This window comes from Arachis hypogaea, chromosome 14, assembly GCF_003086295.3.
Source record: "Arachis hypogaea cultivar Tifrunner chromosome 14, arahy.Tifrunner.gnm2.J5K5, whole genome shotgun sequence".
NCBI classification, from domain to species: domain Eukaryota; kingdom Viridiplantae; phylum Streptophyta; class Magnoliopsida; order Fabales; family Fabaceae; genus Arachis; species Arachis hypogaea.
The window spans coordinates 140,099,239-140,117,900 of NC_092049.1; the positions used below are offsets into that span (position 1 = coordinate 140,099,239).

Consider the following 18,662-nt stretch of genomic DNA (forward strand, 5'->3'; position numbering starts at 1 on the left):
ATGGCAAATACAATAGATGATGAACAACCTTTTCTCTTCCCACTAAGAAAATCCAAAGTGCTCCCTGACCCTTCAAAGTTCTTCTCTAGAAACCTTCTCGCTTCTCCATTGCCTACAAATTCATTCTTCCAGAACTTTGTCCTTGGCAATGGCAATATTCAAGAGTACATTCACCCTTACCTCATCAAACCCTCTGATTCCTCTGTTTCTCTCTGCTACCCTTCTCTCTCTGTCTCCTCTCATTCTATGCACCAAGTCTTCACACCTGATCTCACTATCTCTTCCACAAAAGGTTCTCAAACCCGCCATGTTATATCTTCCTTCAGTGATCTCAGTGTCACTCTTGAGTTTCCATCTTCCAATCTCACTTTCTTCCTTGTTAGGGGAAGCCCTTATGTTACCGTTTCTCTGTCACAACATGAATCTCTTTCCATAACCTCCATCCATAAAATCTCTTTTTCTTCAAATGCTTCACCAATTAAGTATATTCTTCAGCTTGACAATGGTCAGAAATGGCTTATCTATACTTCTTCACCAACCATATTTAGTTTCAGCTTTGACATGAAACTCACTTTCTCCAACATTTCTTCTGATGAGGCTCCTGTGATGGTTCGGATTGCAGTTATGCCAGATTCAAGCTCAGAAAACGAGGCTGTTCTTGACGGGTACAGCTCTTGCTACCCTCTTTCTGGAGATGCTTTATTCACTAAGCCATATTGTGTTGAATACAAATGGCAGAAGAATGGGCTTGGTAATTTGTTGATGTTAGCTCATCCTCTCCATCTTCAACTTCTGTCTAAAGATGAGGGTAATGTGAGTGTTCTTAAACATTTTAAGTATAGAAGCATTGATGGTGGCCTTGTTGGTGTTGTTGGCGATTCATGGATGTTGGAAGCAGAACATGTTCCTGTAACTTGGCACTCTACTAGAGGTGTCAATAAAGACTCCTATCATGAAATCAAACAAGCTCTTTGTAGGGATGTTGGTGCTCTTCGTTCTTCAAAAAGAGCTAATACTTCATCTTACTATTATGGCAAATCGATTGCAAGGGCAGCAAGGCTTGCAATGATAGCTGAGGAAGTTGGTTTTCTTGACTTGATTTCACTTGTTCAGAAATTCTTGAAAGAAACCATTCAGCCATGGTTAGATGGGACTTTTAAAGGGAATGGATTTTTGTATGAAAAGCAATGGGGAGGGCTTATTACTAAACAATGTGCTGATAGTTCAGAAGCAGAATTAGGGTTTGGAGTTTACAAAATTCATGTTCTACTAGGTAACTTTGTCTATGGAATTGCAGTTCTTGCAAAGATTGATCCGAATTGGGGTAAGAAGTATAGGTCAGAAGCATACTCACTCATGGAAGATTTCATGAACTTGGAAGGAAAAGATTCAAAGTCTAAGTATACACGTTTAAGGTGTTTTGATCTGTTCATGTTACACTCTTGGGATTCAGGGCTAGAGGATAATGATGTTGGAAGATACCAATTGATTAGTGGTGAAGCTGTGAGTGCATATTATTCAGCAGCGTTGATGGGTTTGGCATATAATGATGCAAATCTTGTTGCTATTGGTTCAACTCTTGCAGCATTGGAAATTAATGCCGCTCAAATGTGGCACCATTTAAAGAGGGATGATGAAAAGTTTGATGAGTTTACAAAGGAGAATAGGTTAATGGAGCTTCTATGTTCTAACAAGAGGGTAAGTGGTGGAGTTAAAGACCATGCACTTGACATGCATGTTCTTCCATTGCTGCCTATTACTGAGTTCTTGTATTTCGACGTTGGTTTTATGAAGGAGGTTGTGGAGTGGACTATGCCTTGTTTGAATAGAGATGGTGTTGAGGAAATATCGAAGGGATTCCTTTATGCAATGGAAGGTATTTATGATAATGAAGCTGCATTGGAGAAGGTTCGGGAGTTATCAAGTTTTAATGATGTAAGGAGCTCATTGAGCAATCTGTTATGGTGGTTGCACAGCAGAAGAGGCCAAGAAGATCATCGTCAAGATTCTTGTAATGAAAACAATGTTTCAATATTGAAAACTTAGTGTTATTATGTTATCATTTTTCTTGAATTGCACCCTTTAATACTTTCATTTGTGCTAGTAAAATTTGGGAAACTCTTGGGTTTTCTATGCCTAATGACGTTAAGGTTATCGAAATTTTAAGCTTCAAATTGTGGAAGAATATTTTTATCATACAAATTTTGAGGAAATTTTAAATTTGGGTTTTGTATGCTGGTCATAGAGTTAGGTTTTTCTTTTAAATTAGACAGACTATCATTTAAGCATGTCTGAAAATGTACAAATAGATTATTATCTTTTGAGATAAGATCTTGTTTACGTAGAAAATAAATTTAACAGGACAAACACAACCCGATAAACTTGAGAATTTGTTCATGGTACCTAAAAGCTCAATTAAGATTCAACTAACATGCAAGAGTTCAGGATAATTAATTATACTGTATTCTTTTTTCTACAACTCATATACAATCAATAGGCAAATATAATATTTTCGGCAAGATTCATTTTTATTCAAACACCACAATTTTATGATAATTATAGACTAAAAAAGATTAGAGATGATGCCCGAAAATTATTATCGGTATGTAAACCCATCTTGTACTATTTGAGAATTATTTGCTTTTTATTTGTCTAAAAGTATCTATCAGTTTAATCCAAGGTTGTGAGAACCGGACCGGTCAATAAACCAGTGAGACGACTGATTTACTGGTTCAGTAGTTCGACCGGAGTTCAACTGGGATTCAACTGGTTTAATTAAATATTAAATAAAATTATTAAAAATTTAATATATAATTTTATATATTTAAATTCATGAATTTTTAAGTAAAAAAATTTTAATAGAATTTAAGATATAAAAAAAATTGAAGATGAAAAGTTCATTGATAATATTCAGATTGAGTTAAATTTATTGATAACTTTAAAACAACTAACTGAGGCAGAATTTTCACTCAAGCTGCAAAAAATTAAAGATCTTGTAGGTAACATTGTCAAGCCAAGGCTAATTATTCAACATCAATTCTCTTATACAATTCAATTATCCCTTTTTGGGCTGCCAATATACAATTCAATTGAATAACACATTGATGAATTTTCTTATTGTGCAACAAGCCTCTTATAACTAACCAAACCCTAACTAGATTCAACAAATTCAATGTTTTTCAACAACAAAAACTCAGAATACAGAGTTACAGACAACTCAACCTCCAAATCCAGAAACAGAAAAACTAAGTGAAACAATTCAAATTAAATTCAGACTCACATTAAGGAACAACCCAACTCAGAACACAATCCCAATTCAGAATCTAGTACAAAAAATCAACTCAGAAGCCAGAATCTTAGAAATCAAAACTAAAGAAGCAGCGGCTTACTGGAGACACGGCGAGGGAGGAATGACGGTGGTGACAGTGAGCTCAGAAGAGGATCATCAGTTTCTTTTTTTTATTTTAATTAAAGTTTCAGTACTGCACCATTCAAACAAAACAAATCAAATTCAAAACAACACAATTTACACAAAAATGTATACATATATACACAAAATTGAATCAGAGAAAACAGATCTAGAGAGAAAAATAAAATGTTCATAATATATGTAATTTGTTCATGCAGCTTGACAGTCATAGAAATCAACTGATTCAGGTAAAATAAAAATTTCAAACTATTTCCATTCAAAAGCAACAAAAATATTCATGAAGCAGCAAACCGAAGCAGCAAACAGAACAGGCAGCATAGAAAATCAAAAACAAAAATCAAGATCAGAACATATTCAGAAGCAGCAAACAGATTGAAAGGGTAATAAAAGTGTTCGAGACTCAACACGACTTGAAAAACTGAACCTGAAGCATATTTAACTGGATTCATATGTTTTTTTTTTAAACTCAGATGTCCTGTTATTTATTTTTTTTTTCAAACAGAACAGGCGGGCTCGGCCGGTGGTGGTCGCGGCTGCTGTGGTTGGTTGTGGGTGGCGAATGAGGAGGCGGGCTCGGCCGGTGGTGGTCGCGGCTGCTGTGGTTGGTTGTGGGTGGCGAATGAGAAGGCGGGCTAGGTGACGTTCGGCGATGAGGAGGCGGGCTCGGCCGGTGGTGGTCGCGGCTGCTGTGGTTGGTTGTGGGTGGCAATGGTGGCCTTGGTGGGTGAAAGGAGGCTGGCGCCGAATGCTCAGATTAGGTTAGGGGAAAGGGGAAGAAAGGGGAAGAAAGGGTAGCTCAGATTAGGGTTAGTCATTAGTGGCATAGTGGGTTACAGCTTACAGGGTTAGGTTCGCGTACGCATTTGTCTTTTTTTTTTTTTTTTTTTATAAGCCAAAACGACGTCGTTTGGCATTGAAGTTGCAAACCACTAAACCGCCAAAAAACTGGACGGTTCTTTCGATTCGCCGGTTAACCTCCGGTTCGATCGGTTTTTCACCGATTTTTTGTCAGACAATTTTCTACGTTATCCGGACCGGTTAGGTAACCGATTTCTGATTTTTCCGGTTGAACCGGCCGGTCTGGTCCGGTTTTCAAAACCATGGTTTAATCATTAATTACTCATCTCACTCTTTGATTTAGTATAAAAAACAGAAGGAAACACCTCGTTGCTATAGGCTAAAATCTTTGTACAGTAAATATTCTTCAGATTTCTCTATATTGTAATGTCGTTGATTAAGTCAAATAATTAATAAAATACAAATATATGATGGATTCAATTTAATAGTGAAAAGGAAAATAAAATTAAATAGATACTGTGATCAAATAATTTATGTGTTTAGTTAGTTTTAACAAAGAAAATGAGGCTTCTCATAAAAAGGAAAAGATATTCATAATGACACCATAAGTAGTTTAAATTTCACTAAGAATTTATTAATTATTTTATATTCTAAAGGCATATTTTAGTAGTATAATAATATAAAAATTTTAAAATATTTTTAAAAAGTAACTATTTGTATAAAATTACTTTCATATAAAAATAATAAATAAAAATTTAACTAAACATATAAAATTATTTAATAATTTTTAACTATTATTTTCGTAAAAAATTAAATAAAATACATGTTAACAAAAACCTTTCATCAAACAACTTTTAAGATGCCACCAAACTCTTGCAAATATACTCCAATTATCCAGATGTGATTATTACTAACTATATTAGGATATTAGTACATAGAAAATCCAAAAGGCTCACTTAAGAGTAATTATAGTAATTAAATTAAAATGGGTCTAAGTTATCTTTTCTGGGTTAAAGAAGAGGAAGAGGCAAAGAGTGATCTTAAAAGTCTCAAGTCTTAATTCACATTCCCTCATTATATCCCTCTCTCTCTCTCTATATATTCCTGCTATGGTGCCTAAATTTTAGACTAGAATTCGGAAAAGTCTAGGAGCCAGCAACTTTTGTGTTTTTTGGCCAGCACTTAACCATCACAACAAAAGTGAGTGATCTTCCATCATTAGATGTAATCTCACACCATTAAAAACACTATTGATGGCCAATTGATGGTTACAAAACACCAAAATTGCTGCCCCTAACATTCCTCCTAGAATTCAAAGTCACTGCATGCATGCAGATGCAGATAATGGCAAAACACAACACAGTTAGATGATGAACAACCTTTTCATTTCCCAATAGCAGACTCCGAAGACGAAGAGCTCCCTGACCCTCCAAGCTTCTTCTCTGAAAACCTTCTCTCTTCTCCTTTGCCTACACACTCATTCTTCCAGAACTTCGTCCTCAACGATGGCAACATACAAGAGTATATTCATCCTTACCTCATCAAACCCTCTGATTCCTCTGTTTCTCTCTGCTACCCTTCTCTCTCTGTCTCCCCTCATTCTATCCACCAAGTCTTCACACGTGATCTCACTATCTCTTCCTCAAAAGGTTCTCATTCCAGCCATGTTATATCTTCCTTCAGTGATCTCAGTGTCACTCTTGAGTTTCCATCTTCCAATCTCACTTTCTTCCTTGTTAGGGGAAGCCCTTATGTTACCGTTTCTCTGTCACAACATGAATCTCTTTCCATTACCTCCATCCATAAAATCTCTTCTTTTTCTTCAAATGCTTCACCAATTAAGTATACTCTTCAGCTTGACAATGGTCAGAAATGGCTTATCTATACTTCTTCACCAACCATATTTAGTTTCAGCCTTGACATGAAACTCACTTTTTCCAATATTTCTTCTGAAGAGGCTCCTGTGATGCTTCGGATTGCAGTTATGCCAGATTCAAGTTCAGAAAGCGAGGTTGTTCTTGACAGGTACAGCTTTTGCTACCCTCTTTCTGGAGATGCTTTGTTCAGTAAGCCATATTGTGTTGAATACAAGTGGGAGAAGAAAGGGCTTGGTAATTTGTTGATGTTAGCTCACCCTCTCCATCTTCAGCTTCTGTCTAAAGATGAGGGTAATGTCACTGTTCTTGAACATTTTAAGTATAGGAGCATTGATGGGGACCTTATTGGTGTTGTTGGAGATTCATGGTTGTTGGAAGCCGAACATGTTCCTGTAACTTGGCACTCTGCTAGAGGTGTCAATCAAGACTCCTATGATGAAATCAAACAAGCTCTTTGTAGAGATGTTGGTGCTCTTAGTTCTTCAAACATAGATACTACTTCATCTTTCTATTATGGCAAATCGATTGCAAGGGCAGCAAGGCTTGCAATGATAGCCGAGGAAGTTGGTTTTCTTGACTTGATTTCACTTGTTAAGAAATTCTTGAAAGAAATCATTCAGCCATGGTTAGATGGGACTTTTGAAGGGAATGGATTTTTGTATGAAAATCAATGGGGAGGGCTTATTACTGAACTAGGTTCTGATGATAGTGAAGAGAAATTTGAGTTTGGATTTTACAAGAATCGTCATTCTCATCTGGGGTACTTTGTTTATGGAATAGCAGTTCTTGCGAAGATTGATCCAAATTGGGGTAACAAGTATAGGTCAGAAGCATATTCACTCATGGAAGATTTCATGAACTTGGGAGGAAAAGATTCAAAATCTAAATATACACGTTTAAGGTGTTTTGATCTGTTCATGTTACACTCTTGGGATTCAGGGCTAGAGGATAGTGCTGATGGAAGAGATCAAACTGATAGTGGTGAAGCTGTGAATGCATATTATTCAGCAGCGTTGATGGGTTTGGCATATAATGATGCAAATCTTGTTGCTATTGGTTCAACTCTTGCAGCATTGGAAATTCATGCTGCTCAAATGTGGTGCCATTTAAAGATGGATGATAATAAATGTAGTGATGAGTTTACAAAGGAGAATAGGTTAATGGGGATTCTATGGTCTAACAAGAGGGAAAGTAGAACTTGGTTTGCTCCTCCGGCTTGGAAAGAGCATAGACTTGCCTTTCATGTTCTTCCATTGCTGCCCATTAGTGAGTTCTTGTATTCCAATGTTGGTTTTGTGAAGGAGGTTGTGGAGTGGACTATGCCTTGTTTGAACAGGGTTGGTGTTGAAGAAAAATGGAAGTGGTTGGTTTATGCAATGGAAGGAATTTATGATAATGAAGCTGCATTGAAGAAGATTAGGGAGTTGAAAAGTTTTGATGATGAAGGGAACTCATTGAGCAATCTGTTATGGTGGCTGCACAGCAGAAAAGGCCATGGAGATCATCATCAAGATTCTTGTAATTAAAACAATGTTGGTCCTGTCATTGTTCTGTGGTTTCAATGTTGAAAACTTACTATTACTATGTTATTATTTCTTGGATTGCACCCTTTAATAGTTTTATTAAGGACTTAGGATATTCAAATTTAATGATCAAGTCATGCAAATCAGGAGGATATTTTAATTATGCAAGCCTTTTAATCTTTGTCAAGAATACTTATGAAGTTTGGAATTTGGATTCTGTATGCATACTATTCATATAGTTAGGTTTTGTTTTTCTTTCAAAATAGACTATAATTATTAAGCATTTCTGAATCTGAACAAATAGATTAAAACTTAAGAGTTTCCTTTGATTATATTCTTGCTTTGTTTGAATGAAAGTTCAGTAAAGATGCCTAGTGGAGAAAGAGATTCCTATGGTGAATTTATTTCAACACTTTTCAGAAGATGTGGAGGGTCTTAACACTTTTGTATGAGGGTTTCTTTATGAAAATATTTTTTTCCAAGTTATATTTTTCAAAATATCTTTTAAAAAAGTAAAAATAAGTTCATGCGTGAATATCTCATGCAAAAAATATTTTATGTATTTTTGGGTATAATAATATAAAATATATTTTGTTTTTTTTTTTGGTGACTGTATTTTGTTTGTTTTTATGTGAAAAATATTTTTTTTAAAAATATAAAAAAAATATATAAATGGTATCTTCTTAATTTTTTTAAAGTTTTTATTTTTATTATTAAAATTTATCAAATATGTTAAAAAAATATTAAAAAAATTTATTTTTATCAATTTAATAATATCTAAATAAATATAAAATATTAAATACATATGTAATTTAATTTATTTTTAATTTATATTTTATATTTGAATATATATTATATTCTATTAATTAATTTTAATGTATATCTAAAAATAGTTGTTGTAACAAGACAGAGCAATTATTATAATTTAATATAAGATTTTGTAATTTGTACTATTTTATAATTTGTACTCTTTTAAAAAAAGTAATTATCCAAATCAATCTTCAAGAATTTTAAAAGTAAACATTTTAGTCTCTAAAAAAAATTAATACACAGATCAATTTTTAAAGTTTTATTTCGGCTGACAAATCAGTCCCAATTTATTTTTTCACAGAATAATTATCCAAATCAGTCCTCAAAGATTTTTAAAAATGGGCATTTTAGTTTCCAAAAAAAAAATTAATGTACAAATCGATCCCAACATTTCTCTCCGTTAGACATAACAGTCTTTCGTCGAAAAATAAAATAAAATAAAATAATAATAATAATAATAATAATTATTATTATTATGATGATGATTATTATTATTATTAATTGCATAATAATATTGTACTATAATTTTTTGTATTTTTTGGACAATAATAATAATAAATTTATTTATTAGATTCTTATATATATATATATATATATATATATATATATATATATATATATATATATATATATATATAGTCACTCAATAATAATAATAATAATCAATAAAATTATTAGAAATTATTTTACAAAAAATTTAAAATTAAAATTATTTGATATTTTTATATTTAATATAATTAAAAAATGCCTTAGGATATGGGTCACGTGTGAAGAAGTCATATTCTGAGTTTGAGTTAAAAATACGACATGCGAGAGAGAGCGAGAGAGCGAGAGAGAGTGTGGGAGGGAAACACCGGGAGGGATAGATCTAGGAACCTAGGAAAGGATCCTCGGGTTTGGAATCGAGAAGAGTATCGGCGGCTGGAGCATGAGTCTTTCTCAGTTTTCGTGAGTAACCTTCCAGGCGACATATCAAAAAGAGAGCTATTCCACTTGTTCAACTGGACAGGACGCATCATTGACATTTATTTAACGCGAAAAAATAAAGGTACGAATACATACATGTTTGCGTTCATTCGATACACAACAAAAGGAGGGGCATTGAAAGCTATAGCGGATATGAATCGGATGCGATTGCAAGGTAAGGCGTTGTTTGTGGGGGAGGCCAAGTATAGAAGAACGCTGGAGCCCCAGGACATGAACAAAAGAAGTAGAGGAGATGTCACGGAAAATCCCAGAACCCTGCAGATAAGTCGAGAAGTAGTGCAGAATGATGTGCTGGTTGGACATGAAGAACGTACGAAGGGTTTGGAGAAAGGGCCACTTGAGAATAGATGCTTAAAAAACGTGGAGGTAGCAGTGGTGTCAGAAAATCTAGAATGGCTGCAGAGGAGTCTCGTAGTAGGCACAACAATGCCTATTAACGTTGCGTCTATGAAGAAGATGGTCGCTAAAAACTTACCTAACGTCATTCAAATCCGGGAGATGGGATCATACAAAGCTCTTATCACTTTTGATAGTGTCCAGAATGCGGAAGAAACATATACGGTTAATATGAATAGACTCCTACAATTGTTTCACAGTGTAAGAGGTGGGAGGAGTCGAAGCATAGTGATAACCGGAGAGTGTGGCTTGAATGCTTTGGCGTTCCGTTGCACGTCTGGTCAGTGGACACGTTCAGCACGATAGGAGGCCTATGGGGTGATGTGATTACCTGTGATAGAAGAACTGAATTGTGTAGCTCATTCACGGTTGGACGAGTGCAGATTGATACTCGTGTGAAGGGGATCATTCAGGAGTCGATTCATATTAATGTAGGAACGGAGGTCTTTGAGGTTCTGGTTAAAGAGATTGGACATGAGGCGTATAATGTAGAGTGCATAGAGAAATCTGGAGACGGAGAAGGCAATGCATTCTTGGATCAGAATAGCACACGCAAGAAGGCAGGATTGGCTACATGGCCGAGGCAGGAAGATGAATCATGGTGTACGGGAATCCATGACGAAGAGCTGGTGTTGAAGGTGCCTAGGGGAGAAGATGATGGGAAGGGTAAAACAATAATTACAGACGATTTTTTGAATGAATGGATTAATGGCAGTGGATACCGCAATTATGGGGAAATCGTAACGCATCAAAACGTTAGGGGAGAGAATCACGTTGATCTTAATTGCGAAGGAAGCAATGCACAAAGCAGCAAGGCTGACTCAGAGAGGACCGTGTCCTGCGCTCTGCATGGACTGAAAAATGGGCCCGTTAATGAACAACTACAAAAACAAAAAAAGGGACTAAAACCTAGGCTAGTGACCGGCTACTCAAAGCCTCAAAAGGAGGGAGGGGTTATTGGTTTAACAAAGGAATGGGCCATTGCTAATAGAGAGTTACAAGGGGAAGGACTGGACTCAATGGGCCTGATGAATGCAGCTGGAGTAGAGACTTGGGCAGGGCCCGATGCGGGTGGGTCGGGTTAAAGAGAGATCCGCAAGGCTAGGGTAGGAACGGACGACCCTAACGCTGAGGAGGGGGGAGGTAACGCTTCCGAACTAGATGAATGCGAAGCTAAAGACGGCGCAAGCGAGGGACTTAGCCAGGGGCTGTACCTCGACGACGACCAACGGGACTGGTCGTAGTCCGGTGGGGATGGCCGAATCCAACCCGACGACACCTTCGCCATGGAAGACGATGGAAGCATGGTGGCAGTCGAAGATGAGCTCGGTACAAACATAGCCGAGGGTGAGACGACTGGGGTGGCGGACGACCATAAAAATGGTGGCCGAGAGAGGGATGAAGGTGATGAGAGGGTTGAGGAAAGAGGGGACACGGTGCTTGAAGGAGGCGCATCGCAGGGATGCCAGAACCTGGAAGACAAGGAAGCTATGCGTAACCGGGGACCTGATGGTGGTCAGGGACTTACCGGGAAAAGTCGAAGAGGGGTTCCCCAACGGTTTGACTATGGCGTTGAATGGTGGGCTGACTGGAGGAAGGACATGGAAAATGAAAACCAGGATGGTGACAATCAGCCTTCAAGGGTAGCTGAGCAGGCACTGGAAAACCAAAGGACATGGGAACTCGGTAAAGAATCTGGGGCGGAACTGCAAGATGAGGATGTGAATATTATGGAAATTCTCAGAACACAGAATGAAGAAATAGATCGCAAAAGAAGAGTGGCAAAGCAAAAGGCGAAGCTGAGACGGTACAGACCAAAAAATAAAAAAAGGTGTGTAAAAAATTTTATAAATGATTGTTAGTTCATGGAATGTTAGGGGGTTACGAGGTGATGGGAAGTTGCGAATGGTAAAGGAACTTAGGAATAAACATAAGTTAGACATGCTTGGGTTGATTGAGACCAAGAAGCAGGTAGTGACGAGGTTTGATGTTACAAAAATCTGGGGGAATGATAGTGTCGGTTGGGAATATGTAGGATCTGATGGTGCTTCCGGTGGACTGTTGTTAATTTGGAATGATTTGGTGTTTAGTATGAATAATTGCTACAAAGGAGAGAGGTGGTTGTGTGTTGAAGGAGTAATGCTAAAGAGACGGTTCAATTGTTCTTTTATCTTGGTTTACGGAGCACATACTAGAGCTGAGAAGAATCATGTCTGGGAGGAGCTGAGTTATATAGCTGGGTTATCTCAAACTCCTTGTTGCTTTCTGGGAGACTTTAATGAAATAATACATGAAGGGGAAAGAAAAGGTGGTACTAGTTTGCCCCGGTCTGCGGAAGAATTCAAGAGCTGGATACAAGATATGAATTTAGTAGATATGCCGCTTACTGACCGAAAGTTTACATGGTTCAGGGGACGCTCTTGTAGCAGGATAGATAGGGTTCTGCTAAGTCTTGAGTGGTTAGAAGAGTTCCCAGAGACTCGGCTTCGAGGTGGGCCAAGGGGCTTGTCAGACCATTGTCCTATAATATTGGAGGACAGGAAGTTGTCGTGTGGTCCAAGGCCGTTCAGAAGCCTGGACACGTGGTTCACACATGAGGGCTTCCTCAGAATGGTGAAGGAAGAATGGAGAGGGCTGGGGGACAAACATTTCACAGATAAATTGAAGGCTTTAACTGTTCCACTAGGGAGATGGCATAAGGACAATTTTGGTGAGATGGACAAGAAGATTGCAAAGTTTGAGGAAGAAATCAAGAGACTTGATGATATGGTCAGTAATGGAGTGTATGATGGAACAATGGAGGCCAGAAGAAAGGCGCTGGTCACTTGCTGCGAGAGATGGTATGTGAGGAAAGAGGTACATTAGAAACAGATGTCTCGGTCTCGACATGCAAAGGATATGGACAAAAATACAAGGTACTTTCACAATATCACATCAGCAAGAAGGCGGAATAATGGGATTGAAGCACTGGTCATTGATGGCAGAAGGGTTCGAAACCAAGGTAGAATAAAGATTGCTATCAGAGATTTCTACAAAGACTTATATCATCAAGAACGGTCTCCCAAGGTGAGCTTCAGGGATGGTTTGGTGGAGAGAATAGATGAGCAACATGCTGTGACTTTAGAAGTGATACCTTCGGCTGAGGAAATCCGTGAGGCAGTATGGGACTGTGAGTCATCTAAGGCACCAGGGTGTGATGGGTACAACATGAATTTCATCAAGAGATGCTGGGATGAGATTGGGACAGAATTTACGGCAGCAGTGATGGGGTTCTTTCAGACTTCTAAGCTACCGGTGGATTGCAATATCACTTGGGTGGCACTAGCTCCTAAGTTCATTGGGGCGGAGGAAATTAAAGACTTGAGACCTATCAGTATGGTAGGATGCATGTACAAGGTTATATCCAAGGTCCTTGTTAGAAGAATGAGATCAGTGATGCCGGCATTAGTAGGGGAGACTCAGAGTGCTTTTGTCCAGGGGAGAAAAATACATGATGGGACATTAATTGCATGTGAAACGGTGAACTGGCTCAAATTGAGGAAAAAGGAGGCAGCAATAATCAAACTGGATTTCCAAAAAGCCTATGACATGGTCAAATGGAGCTTTGTGGACATTGTGCTGCAGAAGATGGGATTCGGCCAGAAGTGGAGAGCATGGATTATGGAGTGTGTCACCACTGCCTCTATGTCGATTCTGATAAACGGTTCGCCTTCTAAGCCGTTCAAGATGGAACGAGGTCTGAGACAAGGTGACCCCCTTTCACCCTTCTTGTTTGTTCTAGTTGTGGATGTGTTGCATCGTATGATTGGAGAGGCTGTTAGGAATGGACGAATAGCACCTCTTTTGGTTGGCAGAGACAGTATAGTATTGTCACACCTTCAATTTGCAGATGATACTATTCTATTCTGCCCACCAGAGGAGGAGACTATAAAGAATTACAGGAGGCTGCTGAGATGCTTTGAGTTGATGTCAGGGCTTACTATCAATTTCGATAAATCCAACCTGATTCCAATCAATTGTGATGAGCAGTGGGCACAGAGTATGTGCAATTTGCTGGGTTGCAAGCGAGACATTCTTCTAGTTAAATATCTTGAAATCCCGTTAGGTGCAAATCCGAGGTTGGTGAAGACCTGGCAGCCTATAATAGACAAAGTGGAGGAGAAACTCAGTCTGTGGAAAGCTAAAGTGCTAAATAAAGCGGGAAAATTGGTGCTTATCAAGTCAGTCTTAAATAGCTTGCCGGTGTATTACTTGAGTCTGTTCAAGATGCCAAAGGCAGTTGCTAAGAAGCTGATTTCCTTACAAAGAAGGTTCCTGTGGTGTAAGGAAGATGGTCGGGATGGCATGGCGTTGGTAAAATGGGAAGTGGTGCAAGCTCCTAAGAAGTTAGGTGGTCTGGGTGTTGGGGATGCTTTGATTCGGAACACTGCTCTGTTATTTAAGTGGTGGTGGCGTTTTGCTAAGGAACAGTGCCCGTTGTGGAAGAAGGTAGTGTGTTCGTGTTACAGTCTGAACTCAAATGAACTGCTCTCAACTCAAATTCTGCCTACTAGAGGAGGCCCATGGAAGGATATATGCCAAGTAAATATCCCGAACCAACAACTTAGGGATAAGTTGGTCACAGGCTTGGCTATGGAGGTAGGTGATGGACAAAGGACTCGGTTCTGGGAGGATGTGTGGCTTCTTGGGGGAGCTCTAAAAGATCGGTTTCCAAGGCTCTTCTCTGTTTCAAACCAGGAGGGTTCTGTTATTGGGGCTTGTGGGTTTTGGGACGGGTTAGAGTGGGTTTGGAATTTCCAATGGAGGCGTGAGCTGTTCCAATGGGAATTGGAAATACTGAACCAGTTGCATGAGGCTTTGAGACCTGTGGGGATAGTACAAAACAGAGAGGATAGAGTGGTGTGGAAATATGATGGGCAAGGTGTTTTTACAACTAAATCGTTTGTGCAGGTATGGCAGGAGGAATTGCTACCAGAGGAGATAACCAGCTTCAGCTTTACTAGGAGTATTTGGAAAGGTTTGGTTCCACCAAGAGTGGAGCTATTTGCCTGGTTTGTGCTGATAGGCCGAGTGAATACAAAGGAAAGGCTTAGCCGGTTTGGCATCATCACTCAGGAAGATAATGTTTGTGTGTTATGTAATAATGATGTGGAGCATGTATATCACTTGTTTCTAGGCTGTACTTTTGCGTGGCAGGTGTGGAATGCTTGGATAGCAGATTAGCAGCTTTTGGCCGACATTGGTCCTTTCCGGGTTCGATGAAAGAGCACTTTTTGAGCTGGACAGAGGAACCGTGGAGTAAGGAGAATCAAAGGCAGCGGTTGCGGTGCTTCTGTGCGATCCTTTGGAACATCTGGCTGGAAAGAAATAGGAGGATCTTCCAGAATACTATCAAAGGCGTTGAAGAAATTATCAACTTGACCTTCCTTAGTGCTAACGAGTGGAGTTGTGTAGATCCTTTTTGTTGTTGATGGCTATGCCGGAGATAACTGAGGATCGGTTCGTGCGACTTTTTTAGCTGTTAGTTTGTAGTTTTATTTATTTTTTGTTATGCTATGTTCCTGTTTGCTCCACCTTTGTTGTGTTGAGCTTTGCTTTCAAAAAAAAAAAAAAATCAAAAAATGCCTTATTTAAAAAATATGTTTGTATTTTCCTTTAAAAAAACATGTATTTAAAATAAATTCAAAGTCACTACACGCATGCATGTATGGAGATCAGATAATGGCAAACACAAGACAGTTAGATGATGAACAACCTTTTCTCTTCCCACTTACAAACTCCAAAGTGTTCCCTGACCCTTCAAAGTTCTTCTCTGAAAACCTTCTCTCTTCTCCTTTGCCTACAAATTCATTCTTCCAAAACTTCGTCCTCAACGATGGCAATATACAAGAGTATATTCATCCTTACCTCATCAAACCCTCTGATTCCTCTGTTTCTCTCTGCTACCTTTCTCACTATGTGTCCTCTCATTCCATGCACCAAGTCTTCACACCTGATCTCACTATCTCTTCCTCAACAGGTTCTCAATCCCGCCATGTTATATCTTCCTTCAGCGATCTCAGTGTCACTCTTGAGTTTCTTTCTTCCAATCTCACTTTCTTCCTTGTTAGGGGAAGCCCTTATGTTACTGTTTCTCTGTCTCAATATGGATCTCTTTCTATAACCTCCATCCATAGTATCTCTTCTTTTTCTTCAAATGGTTTACTCAAATATGTTCTTACTCTTGAAAATGGTCAGAAATGGCTTATCTATACTTTTTCACCAACCAAATTTAGTTTCAGCCGTGACATGGAAATCACTTTCTCAAATAATTCTTCTGATAGGGTTCCTCTGATGCTTCGGATAGCAGTGCTGTCAGATTCAAGCTCAGAAAACGAGGCTGTTCTTGACAGGTAGTACAGCTCTTGTTACCCTCTTTCTGGAGATGCTTTGTTCACTAAGCCATATTGTGTTGAATACAAATGGCAGAAGAAAGGGCTTGGTAATTTGTTGATGTTAGCTCACCCTCTCCATCTTCAGCTTCTCTCTAAAGATGAGGGTAATGTGAGTGTTCTTAAACATTTTAAGTATAGAAGTATTGATGGTGACCTTGTTGGTGTTGTTGGACATTCATGGTTGTTGGAAGCAAAACACGTTCCTGTAACGTGGCACTCTACTAGAGGTGTCAATCAAGACTCCTATGATGAAATCAAACATGCTCTTTGTAGAGATGTTGCTGCTCTTTGTTCTTCAAAAATAGCTACTACTTCATCTTACTATTATGGCAAATCGATTGCAAGGGCAGCAAGGTTAGCATTGATAGCTGAGGAAGTTGGTTTTTGTGATTTAATTTCACTTGTTAAGAAATTCTTGAAAGAAACCATTCAGCCATGGTTAGATGGGACTTTTAAAAGGAATGGATTTTTCTATGAAAAACAATGGGGAGGGCTTATTACACAAGATGCTGATTATAATGAAGAGGTATTTGGATATTACAACAATCATATTTCTCTTCTGGGATACTTTGTGTATGGAATCGCAGTTCTTGCGAGGATAGATCCGAATTGGGGTAACAAGTATAGGTCAGAAGCATATTCAGTCATGGAAGATTTCATGAACTTGGGAGGAAAAGATTTGAAATCTAAGTATACACGTTTAAGATGTTTTGATCTGTTCATGTTACACTCTTGGGATTTAGGGCTCCAGGATTGTGATGATGGAAGAAATCAATTGAGTAGTGGTGAAGCTGTGAATGTATATTATTCAGCAGCGTTGATGGGTTTGGCATATAATGACGCAAATCTTGTTGCTATTGGTTCAACTCTTGCATCATTGGAAATTCATGCTGCTAAAATGTGGCGCCATTTAAAGATGGATGATAAAAAGTGTGATGATTTTACAAAGGAGAATAGGCTAATGGAGATTCTGTGGTCTAGTAAGAGGTCAAGTGTATATAGGTTTTCTAAAGAGATTAGACTTTCCCTTCATTTTCTTCCAATTCTGCCTATTACCGAGTTCTTGTATTCCAATGTTGGTTTTGTGAAGGAGGTTGTGGAGTGGACTATGCCTTGTTTGAATAAGGATGGTGTTGAGGAAATATGGAAGTGGTTGGTTTGTGAAATGGAAGGAATTTATGATAATGAAGCTGCATTGAAGAAGATTATGGAGTTGGACTTGCCAAGTTCACATAATTCACCAATCTCATTGAGCAACCTGTTATGGTGGCTTCACAGCAGAAGAGGCCATAGAGATCATCATCAAGATTCTTGTAAATTTGCAATTAATGTTGGTTCTGTCATTGTTCCTGTGGATTCAATGTTGAAAACTTAGTGTTACTATGTTATTATTTCTTGAATTGCACCCTTTAATAGTGTAAGGACTTAGTTATTCAAAATTTCAAATTTAATGTTCAAGTAGAAGAATATTTCTATAATGCAAATCAGGAGGATGTTTTAGTTATGCAAGCATTTTAATCTTTCTCAAGATTACTTTGAAGTTTGACATTCTGATTCGGTATGCGTGCTATTTATTGAGTTATGTTTTTCTTTCAAAATAGACTAAAATTATTAAGCATTTCTGAATCTGAACAAATAGATTGCAAGGTTCTTCTTGAGAGTTTCCTTTGATTATATTCTTGCTTTGTTTGAATGAAAGTTCAGTAATGATGCCTCGTGGAGAAAGAGATTCCTATGGTGAATTTATTTCAACCCTTTCAGAAGATGTGAAGGGTCTTATATGGAGCATGGTATACACATTTAGCTCTATTAACCAAGATCTTAGAATAGAGTATATGTAACACATTTTTTTCTATGCTGAGAACTGTTTTTCATCACAGAATTCCTCTATTCTATTTTCCATAAGCCTCTGCAAATTACTAAACGAGTTCCCATCATCAAAACCCTTCAAGGCTTCAAATTGTGGAAGAATATTTCTTTCCTGCAATTTAAGGGTAAATTTCAGTTATCCAAGCATTTAGATTAACTTTGAAGTTTTAAATTGATTGTGTGCTATACTGCTATTCATAGAATTTTTTTTTTGTTTGAGCGTATGATTATTGGGCATTTCTGAAATTGTACAAAGAGATTATTATCTTATGAGGTAAGAACTTGTTTTGTGTAGAAATAAGTTTAACAAGACAAACACAAACCTATTAAATTTTGAAAATTTAAGGTTATTTCAAGCTCAATTAACATTCAACTAAGATGTAAGACCATCTCCAGTAGGGAACTCATCTCAGTCTCTATTTATGACCCACCTGTCATAAAAAGTAATTCCACATCAGCTTTTGCGTCATAAACGGTAAATAGGAACTCAAAGCATCTCTCTTCTCCATCAGGAGGAACTAACTTTAGTCCCTGGTGT

At 37.9% G+C, this 18,662-nt stretch overlaps 3 protein-coding genes across 3 annotated transcripts; all 3 read left to right on the forward strand.

Annotated features, from left to right (window-relative positions):
• Nucleotides 1-2,046, forward strand: LOC112743400 (glucan endo-1,3-beta-D-glucosidase-like). The gene has a single exon (XM_025792611.1). It carries the CDS (start codon nucleotides 1-3, stop codon nucleotides 2,044-2,046), a length of 2,046 nt encoding a protein of 681 aa, XP_025648396.1.
• A 1,364-nt stretch (nucleotides 2,047-3,410) lies between these two features.
• Nucleotides 3,411-7,631, forward strand: LOC112743401 (glucan endo-1,3-beta-D-glucosidase-like). Its single transcript, XM_025792612.1, has 5 exons — nucleotides 3,411-3,425; nucleotides 3,628-3,657; nucleotides 3,933-4,031; nucleotides 5,592-5,979; nucleotides 6,058-7,631. The coding sequence occupies exons 1-5, from the start codon at nucleotides 3,411-3,413 to the stop codon at nucleotides 7,629-7,631; spliced, it is 2,106 nt and encodes a 701-aa protein (XP_025648397.1).
• A 7,911-nt stretch (nucleotides 7,632-15,542) lies between these two features.
• LOC112743402 (glucan endo-1,3-beta-D-glucosidase-like) lies at nucleotides 15,543-17,630 on the forward strand. Its single transcript, XM_025792613.1, has 2 exons — nucleotides 15,543-16,202; nucleotides 16,290-17,630. Exons 1-2 carry the CDS (start codon nucleotides 15,543-15,545, stop codon nucleotides 17,628-17,630), a joined length of 2,001 nt encoding a protein of 666 aa, XP_025648398.1.
• The last annotated feature ends 1,032 nt before the right edge of the window (nucleotides 17,631-18,662 follow it).